The 16,238-nt window shown below is 39.1% G+C and overlaps 2 protein-coding genes and 1 non-coding gene across 3 annotated transcripts in view; all 3 read right to left on the bottom strand.

Moving 5' to 3' along the window:
- GPC5 (glypican 5) overlaps positions 1-16,238 on the bottom strand; it is a 1,376,579-nt gene that overhangs the window by 196,088 nt on the left and 1,164,253 nt on the right. The gene's annotated exons all lie outside the window — the stretch shown is intronic.
- Positions 5,073-5,483, bottom strand: LOC105748754 (60S ribosomal protein L10-like; the record flags this gene model as incomplete). The annotated part of the gene is made up of 1 exon (XM_033412346.2): positions 5,073-5,483. A coding segment is annotated over one exon (339 nt), but the record flags the coding sequence as incomplete, so codon positions are not given.
- LOC117198028 (small nucleolar RNA SNORA70) lies at positions 5,505-5,639 on the bottom strand. Its single transcript, XR_004478945.1, has one exon. It is a non-coding gene; the product is annotated as a small nucleolar RNA SNORA70 (small nucleolar RNA).

Genomic DNA, 16,238 nt, shown 5'->3' on the forward strand with positions numbered 1-16,238 from the left:
TGTCTCCAAAAATGATCACCACTTATATTCCACATGGCTGCCTACACATATGTACAGCACCTATTAATTCATTTCTTTATAAAATCTAAATTCGGTGAGTGCCAATCATGTACCAAGGACTAGCTGGGTGCTGGAGATCAGTTGTGAACAAGGCTCTGATCTTCTGGAGTTTACATGTTAAGGGGAAAGGATTGAAACATTAAAAATTATTTAAGCAAAAATTATTAGTGTAAATAAATGTTATGTAAGAAAAACGTAGGGTATGTGTTGGCAAACAACCAGGTTTCTTGTCTGTGTTTCAGGAACATTATCCCAGAGGAAGCGACTTCCAGACTAACATCATGACTTGAATATACAGGGACATGAAGTGGGGTGGAGTAGAGAGGGCTTCTGGGCAGGACACCTTGTACAAAATTCTGAGTTGGGAAGGGTCTACTCTCTCTGAGGAATGAGAGCAGGCCAAGGATACTGGAGCAGATTATCACAAAGCAGGGAGAGAGGAAGGTTTAATGGACAAAGGCTCAGTGGCAAAAGGAAAAATGAAAAGAAGGAGATGGATTCAACTGCTGTTTACAACCTGGGACACCTAAGGAGTGGAAATGAAGGGAGCAAGGTGTCTAGCGTGATTCCAAGTTTCCAGATGTTGAAAGGACCTCCCAAGTCTGCCTGATATGCTCCAAACCTGTGAGGCACAGGAAATGTGTGCCCGACCTACGGGCAAGAGTCATGAAAATGTAGCAACACAGTTCCCCTTGTCGCATGTCTGTGAAAGCTGTGTGTACATTCATGTGTGCCCAAGTGCCTATGAATATGCAGTGTGTGTTTAAGGTATGGAGATCAAGGAATGGCGGCAGTCATGTCTGGGTGGTCTTTGAGTAGAGAGAGGAGGGTAGTCTCAGGAAACAAAACGTGAATGAGATCCATAGCTTTGAAGTAAAAACAAAAACGGAATGGGAAGTGACCATGAATTAGATCCTTAAGGCTGAGCTGTCCTCGGGAGAACATAGGATAGGCAGCTTAGCTGTTGGTTACAAAAGCGGTACCCTTGCACTTACACAGAAGTACAATACTGTAAGTAATCTTTGGTATAATTAAAGGCAGGGCATTAATTACTGACCATTATATATAGAGAGCCATCATTTGATATATTTTGTTTTTCTATTCCAATTATAGTGGTATTATTATTATGGGAGTAGAATATTATTCAGAGTATTATCTGGAAATTAAAATCAAATGTGCTATAAATGTTCTACAAATTTACAAATGGTTTTATATACAGTATAAGCAGTTATTGATTTATAACCACTACTGTTTTCATGTTTTAAACATTTCAAATCAAATTCATTAAAATATTTTAATTGATTCAAAATCTATTTCTATAATTATAGTTTGAATGAGGCCTACATAATCATTATTTTCATGAGAACAAAATGTTTAAAAGCCAAATATATAAGGTGAAAGTTTTGCTGCAGACCAAAAACGAATTCAGGCTTATTTCTCAAACAAATATATTTTCTCTTAATGTCAAATAAAACATTGTTGAGCTAAATATTACTTTGCCATGAAAAGAAACAAACAACAAAAATCAAAATCGGGACTTCAGCCAAGCAAGAATCAAAAACCTTACCGAGCAGAGCAGTCAGAGGCAATTTTAGCATTAACTATGCAATCTCTTAAAACGACACACAGCTGTGGAAAGACTGAAACATGCTCTTGCTGGCTGTGGTATTGCAATTCTAAAGGAATGCTGACAAGGTTTGGCTTCTAAACTGCCTAAACTTAGCCTGAAAATGCAGATTGTTGCTACTCTCTCTGCCCTCCGCAGTTTAGATACCTGGATCTTTGAGTCTCACCATTTCTGTTATACCCAAGTACGATGAAACAGGAGCAAGAAAATATGTTTTCATTGCCTTAGGATGATTTATTTTGTCAAAATTCCCAGCGAATTTTCATAGTATCAGAACTTCTATCATGACAATAGTTACTACTGAGAATAAAAGGAATCCTGAAATTTTCCCATAACGAAATATATTAATATTAGAAAGGTTTAAATTATTTAACTAGTTCATTAAAAATTATGTGCAATCACACACATGCATATATTCACAAATGCCTACAAATGAACAAATTTGCAGGAAATTCGTAGCAAATGTGTAATAGAAACAAATTTGTAGAAAATGAAGTTTAAAGGAAACACATTTTAAAGTTTGAAAGCAAAGACCATTTATAGTTCTAAACAAAATTTTAAATATTTCTTCAGTGTGTCTAGCATTCATAGGAACATAGAAATTACTCCTGATTGATTGTATTTCTGGATACTTTTTGCTCATTTGAAACTTCTAGGAAGTACGCCCGCCATATTTACAGAACTTTTAGAGCAACTTATGAATTTATCTACTTTTAGGTAAAGCATCGTTGGGCTATATCTCAATCCACAGGTAAATCATGATTCAGAATTATCTGCATTTTATATATACATAAAATATATATAAAAAATATATATACTTTAGATGCAATCAAAGTCAAACATGTCCCAAAATAAAATAAATACTTATTCACCTTATCGGCATGGCTCAATGGCAAGGGTCTACCCCAGGCATCGATTACAGCCATCCTCTCTAATCTTCACAGACTGCTCGCAGCTCATAGATGAAAGTATGTCCTTTGCTATGGGCTATTCTCTCTTAAGTGGAAATCCTCAATTTCATAACCTTTATTACCCATGAAGGCAAAGAGGAAAAACTCTCATCTTTCATTCTCTATGGTGCCATCTTTACTGCTTGCTTTTTCTCTTTCTGTCTATTTTTTGTATCTCTTTGTGTCTCTGTATCTTCTCTTTAGTAAAAAATCATGTGTTTCTGGTTCCAACCATGGCCTCTTTTCTACATTTTTATTTTCCAAGACTTCTCTGCATTATCTGTCCCCTAACTCCTATTCCACTCTAGAATGCATCTATTCCCTCTTTTTAAATACGTCCAGTTTGGAAATACTAGCTGTGGCCTTTTTACAAGCACAGACGCTCACACACATGTACACACATATTAATATATCTCTGTTCACTAAATCCCAGAAAGCTCTGAAAAACTAGATCAGAAATGTACTTTCTTTCAACAGATGTCAGGCAAATTTGGGGACAAAATATCTTTTTATGACTACATATATAAACTTATATTCTCATCTACTGAAAATTAAGCCTAATGCCACCATTAATGTTGAGAGGCACGTAGTACAGGGCAGGCTTTTTCCCTATTTAAGAACTCAATTGAATTTAATATTAAGGAGTGACAGATGAGATCTTTTCTTGAAGCAGAGGAGGAAAATATAAGGCCCATAAACCAGCTCCTCTGTCAAATATTTGTGATTAACCATCAAATCACACTAGTCTCCTTGTTAAATCCTGCATTCCAGAAGCATGTATGTTACTGGGAAATTACAGAATACATGTAATTCCTCTATATATGTAGAGATTTTAGTCCAAACACCTAAAGATAAAATTTAAATCCTGAGACTAATATCTACACTTCAAATTTCAATGAAAGTGTTCTCCAGCACAGGAAATGGACATTTTACTTCACTAGTCTACCTCAACTTCAAGTTAATCTTCTTATAAGACCATCTGTCTTACAAAATATATTTACACATCAATTTACTAAACTGGAATCAGAATGTGTGCAAGAACTGATGCATGTACAAAAATGTTGGTTATATGTAATATAGGATTTTCATTATTGATAGTATTTTTCAATTAGAAGAATTATAATTTATTATATTATAGAAGGAAACAGAAACATTGACATATTGCCAGATTTTATCTTTAAATATTCACCAATTTTTGTTTCCATTTTATCTCTCCCAGTTTATTAAATTAGTAATATTGAATTTGGCAAATATAATGGGTAAAACTGCTAGGTATCCATTTCAATACCTAGTAAAAATCAGTGGTAATTTGAATGAAGCATTGGAGGAAGGATCCTGAACAAGACTAGGATGGAATTCATTGCTAACGTACTGAAAGTTGCATACAGCAAATCCATCTGTTTTCCTAAAGTAACAAAATTTATTTGTAATTTCCTACAAGTAGATGGGGAAAGTAATTAAAAAGTTTTCTTGGATAGTAAATCATTTATTTTCTTCAATATAAGGCAATTCTAACTAAAGGAAGCACATAATAGTCATTTCACTCACATTTTAGTGATGGCTTCTCATTTTCCAGAGTGATATTTGAAATTTTATAAGATTAGGCATTTATAATTTATAGCAACAAACTAATCAGTTGGTGCTGCCCCAGATCGTACGTGCTAATATTTCACTTATACTGTGCTTAGGAGGAAAATTATTGGAGATATGTCAGCTTATCTGTGGAATGGGTAAGCTGTTTGGCATACTTTTCCTTACCAAGCTTTACAGTGCTACTGCATAGTTTATTTGCCTCCAATTCAAAATTTCTCTTGTATTAAATTAGGGACATAGACGAGCCATATTTCTCAGTGCTTTAGAAAGCATCCTTTTAGAGGGATGTATTGAATTGAGATATTCTGAGCAGTATACATCAAAACTTTAGGGTCCCACAGCCAACTCTCCAAAATTTCTGGCTTATTTAAGAACTCAAAATCAATCCCTTATATTCAGAGAAGGCAGAAATAATGGCTGAGAACATTTGCATCTCAGTTGATTTGATTTTCTTGTTGTAGATACTCTATTGCTTAAGATAATGGAGAGAGCACCAGGGAAAGGGTCAGGAGATCTGAATTCTAGTCCTTCGTTAGGCATGGAGTATGTAAGGAGCCTCTATCTTCCTATATGTAAATGCACCTCCTATTTTAAGGTGTTAATGTGAGGATTTTATTTTATTTAATTGTATTTAATTCCAACAGAATTACATAGAATTTTTATCTCCCATCCCCTCTGTTCACACACATGTAAGAAACTAAGCTGTTCCTCCTCATTATCCCATTATTGTTCCTTTCTTTTCATTTATTTTAAGGCCAAATTACTGCTGGTAATGGGGGAAAAAATATGGCAATTGTGAATATACAGCATCTGCAAGCCCCAGTGGTAAACTGTGTTAGCACTTTTTTTTTTTTTTGACAAGGAAGTAGGGTTTATTGGTGGGCATGGGTAGGGAGGGGACAGCGCCAAGGCTCTCACGAGTGCAGGGCCTGCCATTTGTCCAGGGGGCCACGATTAGGGATGTACTTGACCCCACAGCCATCTGGGATGAGCCGCTTTTCTGCCACCATGTTTTCAAATTCATCTGCATTAAACTTAGTAAATCCCCACTTCTTGGAGATGTGGATCTTCTGGCGGCCAGGGAACTTGAACTTGGCCCTGCGGAGGGCCTCAATCACATGCTCCTTGTTCTGCAGCTTGGTGCGGATGGACATTATGACCTGGCCAATGTGGACCCTGGCCACTGTGCCCTGGGGCTTTCCAAAGGCACCACGCACACCTGTCTGGAGCCTAGATTGGGGACAGCATGCCAGTCATTAATGTCCACTGGAAAGGGCTGTCTCCAAGGTCCCTTAGGACAACCCATACAGGCAACAGGCTGCATACACTGCCCAGGAGGCTGCTCTTTGCAGCCCTTGCGCACCGGGCCCCCATGGGGAAAAGAGCACAGTCGGCTTAACTGGCTGCAAAGAGTGTTAGCACTTTTGAGTGCATCCTTTTAGAAATTTTTAATGCATGTATATTCTCACTATGTGAGTACAAGGCCACATGCTACAAACTCATTTCACTATTCTTTTGCAACAAAATATTTATGGGCCATTTTCATATCAATACTTCTTTATAATATTTGCATAATATTCTCTAGAATGACCATTTTATATTTAATTAGTTTCTATTAATAGACTTTAAAATAAGTTAAGATGTTTGCTATTACAAATATACTGTAATAAGCATCTTCATATATTTATCTAGATTGACTTTTATTTTAAATTATTAGCAGTGCCATTGCTGGATCAAAGGAAATGAGCATTTTAATTTTAATATGGGAGATAAAATAAGATTATTAAATAAGTTTAATAAATAAAATTAAAATTAAGTAACAATTATTATTTAATTGTTCTCCAAAACTTTGTACATGTTACACTATCACCAGTAATGCATTAACATGTTTTCTTCTTTATATTTGCCAAAACTGGATATTTTACACTTAAAATTTTTGCTGATCTGATATTATTATTTTTAGTTGACATTTCTTTGGTTACAAGTGAGTTTGGGCAGTTTTTTCACATAAACTCTGGTTATTTTAAATCCTTTGAGGCATTCATTTAAGCAGTTCTTTAGTAAGTAGTCTGTACATTATAATTCCAGTTTTAACTACCTACCTTATTTAAAAAGTGAATTAATAATAGATGAAGAGAATTTGGAGAATATAGAAAATCTATCAAAACAATTAAACGAGAACTTCAGAAGGAAGGGAAATGCTGCTATCAGATTAAGTAAGATGAAGACTAAAAAATGTCCAATGGATTTGGTCATTGAGATGGGTCCAAAGCCTAGAATCTTCTATCTCTATCCCCAGACCTAATAAGTTACCAACTATTGCCAGTCCTTCCTTCTAATATTTCTTATTATCTCCTTCCTAAACCTTTCTTACCCACCACATTTAATTTCTGATTATCTTTTTCCTGAATTAAGCCTAATGCAACTATCAAACCTTCACTCTCCCAGCCCTCCGTGATGCCTCCAGAGTAATAGTTAAAACTCTAAATCTGATGGCATCACTGGTCTGGTTTCTTCATTTGTTTGCCATCTTCAAAAGATAAAACAGATGAAGTCCTTCTATGTCACTTAATGAATGTTTTGAGTGCAGAATTCTTCCGTGTTACTCACCTGCCAGAACCAAACCTCTGTCCCTCCCTTTGTCCTTTGATAATAATAAATAATTTGAGTTATTTGTATTTCCTGAAAATTTTCATGCTTTCATATCGTAGTAGCTTTGCCCATGTTATTCCCTATGAAGAGTTTCTCTTTGCTTCCTTCCTGCTTCTCTCTTCCTTCCTGTAAGTAAAAAGTCTTACTTCTTAAGTTCAGGTCAGATGTTACTTTAAGGTTGCAGACATCCCAGTTTGAATTCTCTCATCTGGGGTAGGTATTTCTTCTCTTCTATCTCACTGGAGTTTGATACCACCATTATTATAGTAGATATCATATTAAAGTTGAAAGAGTTGGTTCACACACCTGTTTTTCTACTTGGTGTAAGCTCATTTGCAGTAGTGATTATGTCTCTGGTTTGAATAAAAGTGTCTTAACAAGGTTTTGTTTGTTTGTTTGTTTGTTTGTTTGTTTAAGAAGCAGACCCTAGGAACAGCAGAGGAGAATTCAAATGCAAGTCATTTATTAAGGAAATACTTCCAGGGTAGCTGGTAGGTAAAGCTGGGTAAGGAACAAGAGGAGGCCAGGTAAGGATGGAACCCCAGGAAAAAGGCCCACAGAGGGTAGGCTGCAGCCTGATGCTATGGGGAAACTTTGGTATGTAATCTAAGCCTCAGAGCTGCTAAAATCCAGGCAATGGATCTGGGGCTTCCTTACAGCTGCATTTCTCAGTCATATGCTAGTGGAAGCCTCAGGGGAGGTCAACTCCCAGGCACTTCCAGACCTCTTCACGCAAGGGCCTAGTATCTCCAGTAGCTGAATGTCACTGCTCTACACATAAACCGTATGCAGGCACTCAAATTTTGAATGGCTGGCTGGCTGGATACATGACAAACTATGAAACTGGGGGTTACTTAGAGGACAACAGGGAGGCATTGAAAGCTTCTGATGAAGAGAGCCGTACCCGCCAAGTGATAAGTTAAATAGATGAATTTAGAAGCATTGTGAAGACTAGATTAATAACAGGAAAGTCTAAAAGCTGGAGCATTGTTTAAGAGTAAATTGCCATGGTAATAAGGGCCCGTTTTAGCATGTAAGCGGCAGTAATGGAAGGTTAGACATGATTTGATTGAAACTGCAAAAAAACCTCACTTTTTTTTTTTCTTATCTCCTTTGTCTCACATATTCAGTCCGTCATCAATGAATTCAATCATTCATTGATGACGGACTGAATATGTGAGACAAAGGAGATAAGAAAAAAAAAAAAGTGAGGTTTTTTTGAACCCAAGTAACAATGAGATTACTTACATAAAGGGAAAAGCAGAACATACAGGGAGTTGAGTTAGGGTGGGTGGGGGCAGGGGTAGTGTTAAAACGCAGATCCTAGACATGATGGGCGACAGTAGGGACAGGCATACTTGATCTCTGAAGACATGACAGCCTGGAAATATAGATTTAAGAGTTAGGTTTGAAGATGGGAGAGCTGAATAAGGGACAGGGAGGGGACTTCATGAGAGGTTATGGAACAACGATATTAAAGACCAGAACTATGGCAAATGCCACATGTAGAGACAAGAAAGAAAGGCAACAGGAAGAGGGAGAGGAGAAATAGAACAAACTCACAATAACACAGTGTTAAGGAGGCAAATACAAGAGAAAGTTTCAAAAGGGACAGAGTAGCTTAAGCCTTAAATCCTCAGAGAGTTCAAATATAAATAGAATTGAGAAAAATCCTGCATATCAAACTGAGGATATGCTTTATGTCCTTAGAGAGTTTATGCTGGGTGGTAAAAACTCAAGTCAGATGACAAAGCATAGATCCATAAGAAGAGGCTGTATTCTTATGTTTCTCCAATGGAAACAAATTGGTACAACTTTTCTGGAAATCAATTTAATATATGACAAACACACTTAGTCAACGGGTACTCTATTCTAGCAATCCCACCTTAATTTCAGTAATCCTAAGAAATCAACTAGATTTAAAGTCCATATTTTAGGTTCACAGGCTATTCATAATCCTGTGAGCAATAATAGCATAATATTGTAAAAAGTCTAAATATTTAGCAATAGGAGAATATTTAAATCTAGACAGAAACAAAAGAGGACGTCTTACATAATCGTTATAGACAATTATTTTAGAGACTACTTAATAACAGAATTCTTTGATAAATGTTAGGTGAACAGGGAAGGCTATAAAAGTACCTATAATGATGTTGCAAAAATTTATCTTCTGTATATTACACATATGTGTGTGTATTTGTAAACATACACAGACAATCTCAGACACAAATATACATATATATGTGTATATATATAAGATAAAATATGAATGTTGATAAGTGAATCTTGCTTAATTGATTATAATTGTTTTTTTTCAAGTTTTTCAAATGGAGCATGTTAAGTTTTTATTTTAAAAGTGTAAGTGGATGGTGAAAGTAGAATAATTATAGAATCATAATATATAGACCTTTGTTGTCTAATATGGAAGTTACTAGAAATGTGTGGCTATTTAACTTAAAATTTTAAACAATTCAAATTAACAAAAAGTTCAATTCTTCAGCTTCATTAGCTACATTTCAACATATCAATGGCTATAAGGTGGTTGGTTGATATTTTATAGCACAATACTGATTTATAGGATATTTCTATCATAGTAGACAATTGTATTAGATAGTGCTGATACAGACTGCTCATTTAAAAAATCTGTCAGGCAGGTCTATTTTTTTAATTTTAAAAAAGAGACTAATAGAAATTTTGGAGCAATGCAATGACCAAAACAGTAACCTAAATTAAGAACTCAATAAGATACAGAAGAGAAAATTAATTAACTGGAAGATAGAGAAGAAGGAATAATTTATAATGATGCAGAAAGACAAAATAGTGAAAAACAGAATATAGGAAAACAGATATAATAGTATATAACATTACATTACTATTACATGTATGCAGGTTTGCATATATTGTTATGTAGGATGGCATATACCTCTGAGTATTTTTTCCTAGGGAAATGTCATGTGTATGTGTTCCAGGATATTCAAAAATGCTCTCAATAGCATTACCTGTAATCAGCAGGAGAGAAACATTGAAATTGTCTACCATCAAGACAATAGGTAAATAAATCATTGCATACAAAGAATCCTATATAGTCCCCCAAATGAATGAACTACATATATTCATTTAAAATGAACAAATTGGAAAAACAAAATTTACAGTGAGTGAAGTCATACACAAATGCTTACACATATGCTTTATGATTCCATTTATATAAACATAAAACAGGAAACTAATGGTTAGGGATTCATATTTAGATGGTAAGTCTATAAAATAATAGAAGAATAATTACTATGAAACTTCATACATTGTACTCAGTATCCTTTCAGTGGGAAGAAGGGAGTTGTGATTGGAATAGAGGTACAAAGAGCTTCTGGAGAATTGGCAATGTTTGATTTCACCATATAAGTGGCGGATCCTTGTTGCTTACATTATACAAATTTATTGCGCTATATATTTACGTTTTATGGACGTTTCATAGGTGTGTTCTTTAGCAAAGTTTTAAACAACTAACAGCCAACCCAGGGGATCAAATACGCTTAAACGTACACATAGCCAACTTAAATGCAGTTTAGAAGACACACACACACACACACACACACACACACACACACACAGAATCTGGTCATGCTGAAATCCTCTCCCTGGTTTTGCACTGCTCAAATAATAAAGACTCAAGTCCTTAAAGTAGCTCATAATCTCCTATGTGGTCAGTTCTCATCTGGTCCGTAACCTTCTCCACCTCGCTCTGTGTGTTCCAGCCACACTGGCTCTCACAGATGCTTTGCAGTGCTTCACCGCAACTGAGAGTCTTCCTGTCCTCTTCAACCTCCTATCTTAGCTCAGAGATTACTTCCTCAGTGAGCACCAGCCTCTCTGAGAGCAGAGTAACTTGTTCGTACACACCCTTTCAGAAGGGCATTTTTTCCTTCCTTCAGGGCATCCTCCAGTTTGTAGTTTTTCTCCCTCCGTGCAATTACTTGGATAATGTCTCCTTCCCTATGAGTCAATAAGTACTGTCAGGGATATGACTTTCACCATTGAACCTCCAATGTCTAGGGCACTGGCTAATAACATTGTTTAATGAATGAATGAATGAGGTTTTAAACAAATTAGCTTTAAGATGTCTACAGGATGCACAGGTGGATAGGTCCAGGAAGCAGCTGGAAAAGATCATTCCTAGGAATGATCTGTCTAGAATTAGTGATCTGGGAAATGTTAATAGATACATGCTAGCATAACTGACAGTGGATTTAACTGCCCTGAAAGAGGCTATAGAAAGACAAAAAAGGTAGGAGCAAAACATAAGCCCCCTATAATGTAACCCTGATGCATTGTTCCAGCTATATTTACCACCACTCAACCCCTTTCCACGATCTACACTCCCAGAACTCTGGGACCCATACCTTTTCTGAAGTTATTTCTTTTCTTTTCCCACTTCTGTATTTCCTCATGCTTCCTCCCACTCCCTAAAATGCCTATCCCTTCCCTCTCTCATCATTATCTGAAACCTGTTCATACCTCTTTCCTAGTAGATATTGATTCTATTGTTTCTCCTTCCCTTGCTTAATTGGTGACCCTTAATCAACATGAACTATCTCCTGCTTCCTATTAAAAACTTATTTTATCTCCCATATAAAATGTTAAGGTCTTTCAAAAAAAGAGTCCTAGTCATCATTCTTTGCCTCACAATATGTTTGATGGTATCTAATTCTGAAATTTAAAATAAAACGGTTAAAACCAGATTTTTTATATTGTATTTGATTTGGCACCAAAACCTGATCTAATTTAAATTTATTTGATGGCAAAACCTGACTTGAAATGATAGGTGTTCAAACGTGGTGCTGTCCAAAGCTTGAATAGGTATGGCTTTAAAATGGTGTGTTCATCACATTATCATTCTAAAATCTAAAAAGAATTTTTAAGAGTCGAAATTCTGAAACACATATATCCTCAAATGCTTCATATAAGACTGTAGGTTTATGCTTTGTATTGTGCCTTGGATTTAATAGTATTTGATAAATATTAATCATTCCCGAATAGAATGCCAAGTGAATAAATGATTGTATGGTTTTATGAAGTCCTGACAATTTCATACAAGGTATAGAATCCTTACCTCTGTGGGATGCTGGAACCTAGCTGATATAATTATGAATAATGTATGTGTTTTGCTCCAAGAAGGTCCCTGTCTACTGATTAATGCTTATACAGACAACAGGAAAGACTGTGACAGTCTGGTAGAAATTCCATGTACGATAAACATGTCAGGATGGAGAAATTCTATAATAAACCTAAGAGCAAAATTCTGCGATGTTATATATTAGAGCAGGTAGTTTTACAGTTTTTGAAGTAAGAAAAAGAATCTATTAATGAACATGATTGTTTACAGAAGTATGATTCACATCAGGGTGGAAAAAATAGATCGGAAAGCAATTTACATGATCCCAATTTTCTTAGTTTTCCAGCAAACACTCAGGTTGCGTATACAGACTCTAGCAGCAGCGTGAAGAGTTAAAAGAGTATTACTACCATTAGAAGTCAAAGACTGAAGAATCCATTTCCTGTTTTCTACAGATTTTTTTTTTAAATTTGTGTGACTTGCTTTACTGTACACCATCCACGGCCGCCGACCCCACCGGCTCAGGGACACGGAGCTGCCCCTGAGGGCCCAGGAATGGTACAAATGTTGGTAAGACTTCTGGGTGGGGTGGAGGTGTGCGGGCGAAAGATTTGTCAAGAACCTGATTAAAATTTGTGTTACTTTAAAGCCAAATTTCTTTTCTGTCCACGGGATTTTGTTTCCTAACGGTAGTAATAGCCTGACGATAGAATCCAGGGGCTGGGTGACTGCTTCCTGCCCCACCTGTGTTCAGCAGCCTTGCACAGGTACCCAGGACTCTCCCTAAGAGCTTACTGGTGGTCACAATCAGCCTCTGAAGATAGAGATGTGCAGAGTTAAACCAGCTACGGCCTCCCAGTCCGCTGAAGATACACCTGGTTGGTTGGCAGGGGGCAAAAAGACGCAGGCCCAAGTCACCCAGCCATGCCTCCAGGCCCGAGCCAACTGTCATAGAGCAAACACATGTGGAGCTTCTGCAGTGGAGGAAGAAAGACCAACGTCCCCTTTCCTAGAAGAAACAGGCAGGAGAGAGCTGCACTTGGCCGAGTGTCAACCTGGCAGAACCTTCTGGGGCCACTTCTCTGTGACCTAACAGGCGCTCCAAGAGGGGCCTGAAGGTGTGCCCGTGTGACGCCTCTTGGACACGGGGCATCTGTGTGCTGAAGGGCTGGGTGACAGGGGTGCAGGAAGGCAGGAGGGCAGTGACCACGAGAGTGACCGGGGCGCCCCGTGGGGTCTGCGGCTGGGCTACCACTGCGTGTGGGCACCTCAGAGACAAGGAGGACTGTGCGGGGACACGCCTGGGTGTCAGGGCAGTGACCAGGCCTCTCTTCCTGCTTTCTTTTAGTTCACGACTGTCTTGTGGTTTAACAACGACATAAGCTTCCTAAGCCACAAAGCTCCTGTTTTGTGCTCCGAATCGTCAGCGTCATTGAGCGGGTGTTGTTTGGTCTTCACTTTTCCTAATTCTTAACCCAAAGTCCCTGAGGCAGGCGGGACAGGGCCCAGCTGACCTTGACAGTGGTGCCAGTACACCAGGGTCCTCACCATGAGCCCAACGCTGCCTGGGACAGCTTCCCACCATCACTGGGAGCTGGGACATTCTTTTTTTTTTTTTTTTTTTTTTTGCGGTACGCGGGCCTCTCACCGTTGTGGCCTTTCCCGCTGCGGATCACAGGCTCCGGACATGCAGGCTCAGCGGCCACGGCTCACGGGCCCAGCCGCTCCGCGGCATGTGGGATCTTCCCGGACCGGGGCACGAACCCGTGTCCCCTGCACTGGCAGGCGGACTCTCAACCACTGCGCCACCAGGGAAGCCCTGGGAGATTCTTTTTTATTCACTTTATCCTTAGAGAAAAGAAATTTAATTTACAAAGACCCAAAGCAATAATTTGCCAAAGTAACCCATCCAGGATTTACAGACACCAACGGCACGAAAAGTGGATTCCGACACAGAGCATGCGTGACATGACTTCCAGCTGAAGCCAAGCTGAGATGCCGCCGGGGTCCAGGCCTCGGGGCAGGGCTAGCCTCCCGGGGTGGCGGCCACAGCAGCACCTACCCACCTATAAGGCTCCGGGGGCAAAGGAGGCCACTTCCTCCCTCTGGCCCCAAAGGGCTCGGCCCCTCCTCCTCACGGCTGTGATCTCCTTTGTGGACAATTTACAAGATGAGGGTGACCTACAGAAACCATAGGAACTGACCGTACATTCTTTCTTCATATATGTCTGTGTGCAGTGTCTCACCACGGAAAAGTTCATATCCAAAGAGAGCAGGTATGCCACGTGGAAGGTCTGCGCTGGGAAGACAGTTGGGAGGGCGGGGCAGGGAAAACGCCGTGACCGTGACAGTGACCGGGATGGAAATCATACGTGATGTCAGTGGATCCAAGTGGAGGTTGGAGAGCTCCCCGCGCTGTGCTGCGGCCGCTGCCCCTTCCCTCCTGGTCCTGCCGCCCCCTGGCGTCGTGCTCCCGCCATCCATCCCCGGTGGCGCTGGGCGGGCAGGGACGGCAGGGCCCAGGGGTCGGGGTGGGGCAGCTCCTTCTCCTCGGCTCCGGTGCTGCCCGCACAGCGCTGGGGTCCTCCGACCTTCAGACAGTGATGGAACACTGAGGTATACAGTTTCTCGGAAAGTTTAAGAAACAGAATCAGTCACGTTCTGCTCGTCGGCTTGCTGGGGCGGGAGGACGCGGGCGGCTCCCCCGCTGCTGCAGGTTGAGTGAGAACTTGCACCGCTGGGACGGCGCCGGGCCGCACACCGAGATCTCCTGATCACTATTTATCTAACTATATTATGTCTCAGGCCCTATGCTGAGAGATACCAAGACAGATACAGTCCTATTCCTTATTTTAGGACTAGACTAAGGAGACAGAGTAGGAAAGTCAAGCAGAATATGCAAACTCCCAGCTGCAGAGCCCACATCTGCCCAGAGCTCCGGCCTCCCCGCTACGCCGCTTCCCTCAGGGTGGCTGTCCTAACATCAGCTTGAGTAGAGTGGTAAAAACAAAAGGTAGTCTGCAGAGAACTGACAGTGCGAAAAATAGACAGGAAAGCAGAACTAACTCGGGTAGACAATGCTTTCAAGTAGTTTGGCAGCAAAAGAAAAAAGAGATCTGGAGTAACTAATAGGCATAAGGTGGCTTTTTGTTTTGTTTTGTTTGCTCGTTTTTCTTTTTAACCCGGGAGAAACTTATTCCTGTCTACGTGCTTAGCAGAGGATACACTGGAAAAAAATATTTGATGTTACAGGAGTTAAAGAAAATAATTGATTAAGGAAGGCTTGGTAGCAGAAAAGATAAAATATATACAAAAAGTTTATTTTAAATCATACGTAACTCACAAATATCGCAAATACATGCTCATTATAAAGTATTCAAATAAGAGAAAAGAAGAGGGAAAGAAGTCTGTACCTACGTGTACCCCGTTAGCTACAACCCTACACACCGCTGCGAACTTAAGATAATCACACTTTAGGATGCAGCCTTACAAATATTTGTGTGCATGTACATGCGTGTGTTTAAATTTTTGCATAAAATGAGTTACAATGTTGTGCTCATTGTTAATGGAGTGTGATTGCTCCTAGGCCCTCTCAGCTGGTAAATCAAGGAAATATGTGTTTATAATAACCTGTGCATAAACACATGTCTAAAAATATGTATATGTGTAACCATCTCTATCTACATTAAACTAAACATGAATTCAATGTCTCCCAACTCTAATCCGTTATAACATGGATCATTCTAGCCTCTGCTCCTTGCTTGTCTGTCACCTCCCACTCTAATAGAGAGACTTAGCTCCCATTGTCTGTTATCCATTTATTTACTTCCTCAGTTTTGGTACACGTGTGTAGTAGTTTCAGAATTGTTAACCTCCATGCCCTTGTAAAACACCTGATTAACCAGTCTACAATGCTTATGTATGGCTCTTTTTGCCTTTAGTCTTATAGAATCCACTCATCTCCAAAGGTACTTAGCTCAGCACCTTTCCCCACACTGCCTTCTATGAGGCTATAACACAGTTAGATAGTTTTGACACATTCTGCATTCCATCCTAGGGTGGAATATATATGTATTTTAAATTTGCATACACTAATGTTCGCTTTTGTGTTGCAAAGCTCAATGGATTTTGACACGTGTATAGTGTTATGTATCCATAATTCCAGTATCATACAGGGTATTTTCTCTATTCAAAAGAATGTCCTGTGTTTTTCCTACTCAGTACCTCCCTATCCCATTCTGAACCC

This window comes from Orcinus orca, chromosome 18 (genome assembly GCF_937001465.1).
Source record: "Orcinus orca chromosome 18, mOrcOrc1.1, whole genome shotgun sequence".
Classification (NCBI taxonomy): Eukaryota; Metazoa; Chordata; class Mammalia; order Artiodactyla; family Delphinidae; genus Orcinus; species Orcinus orca.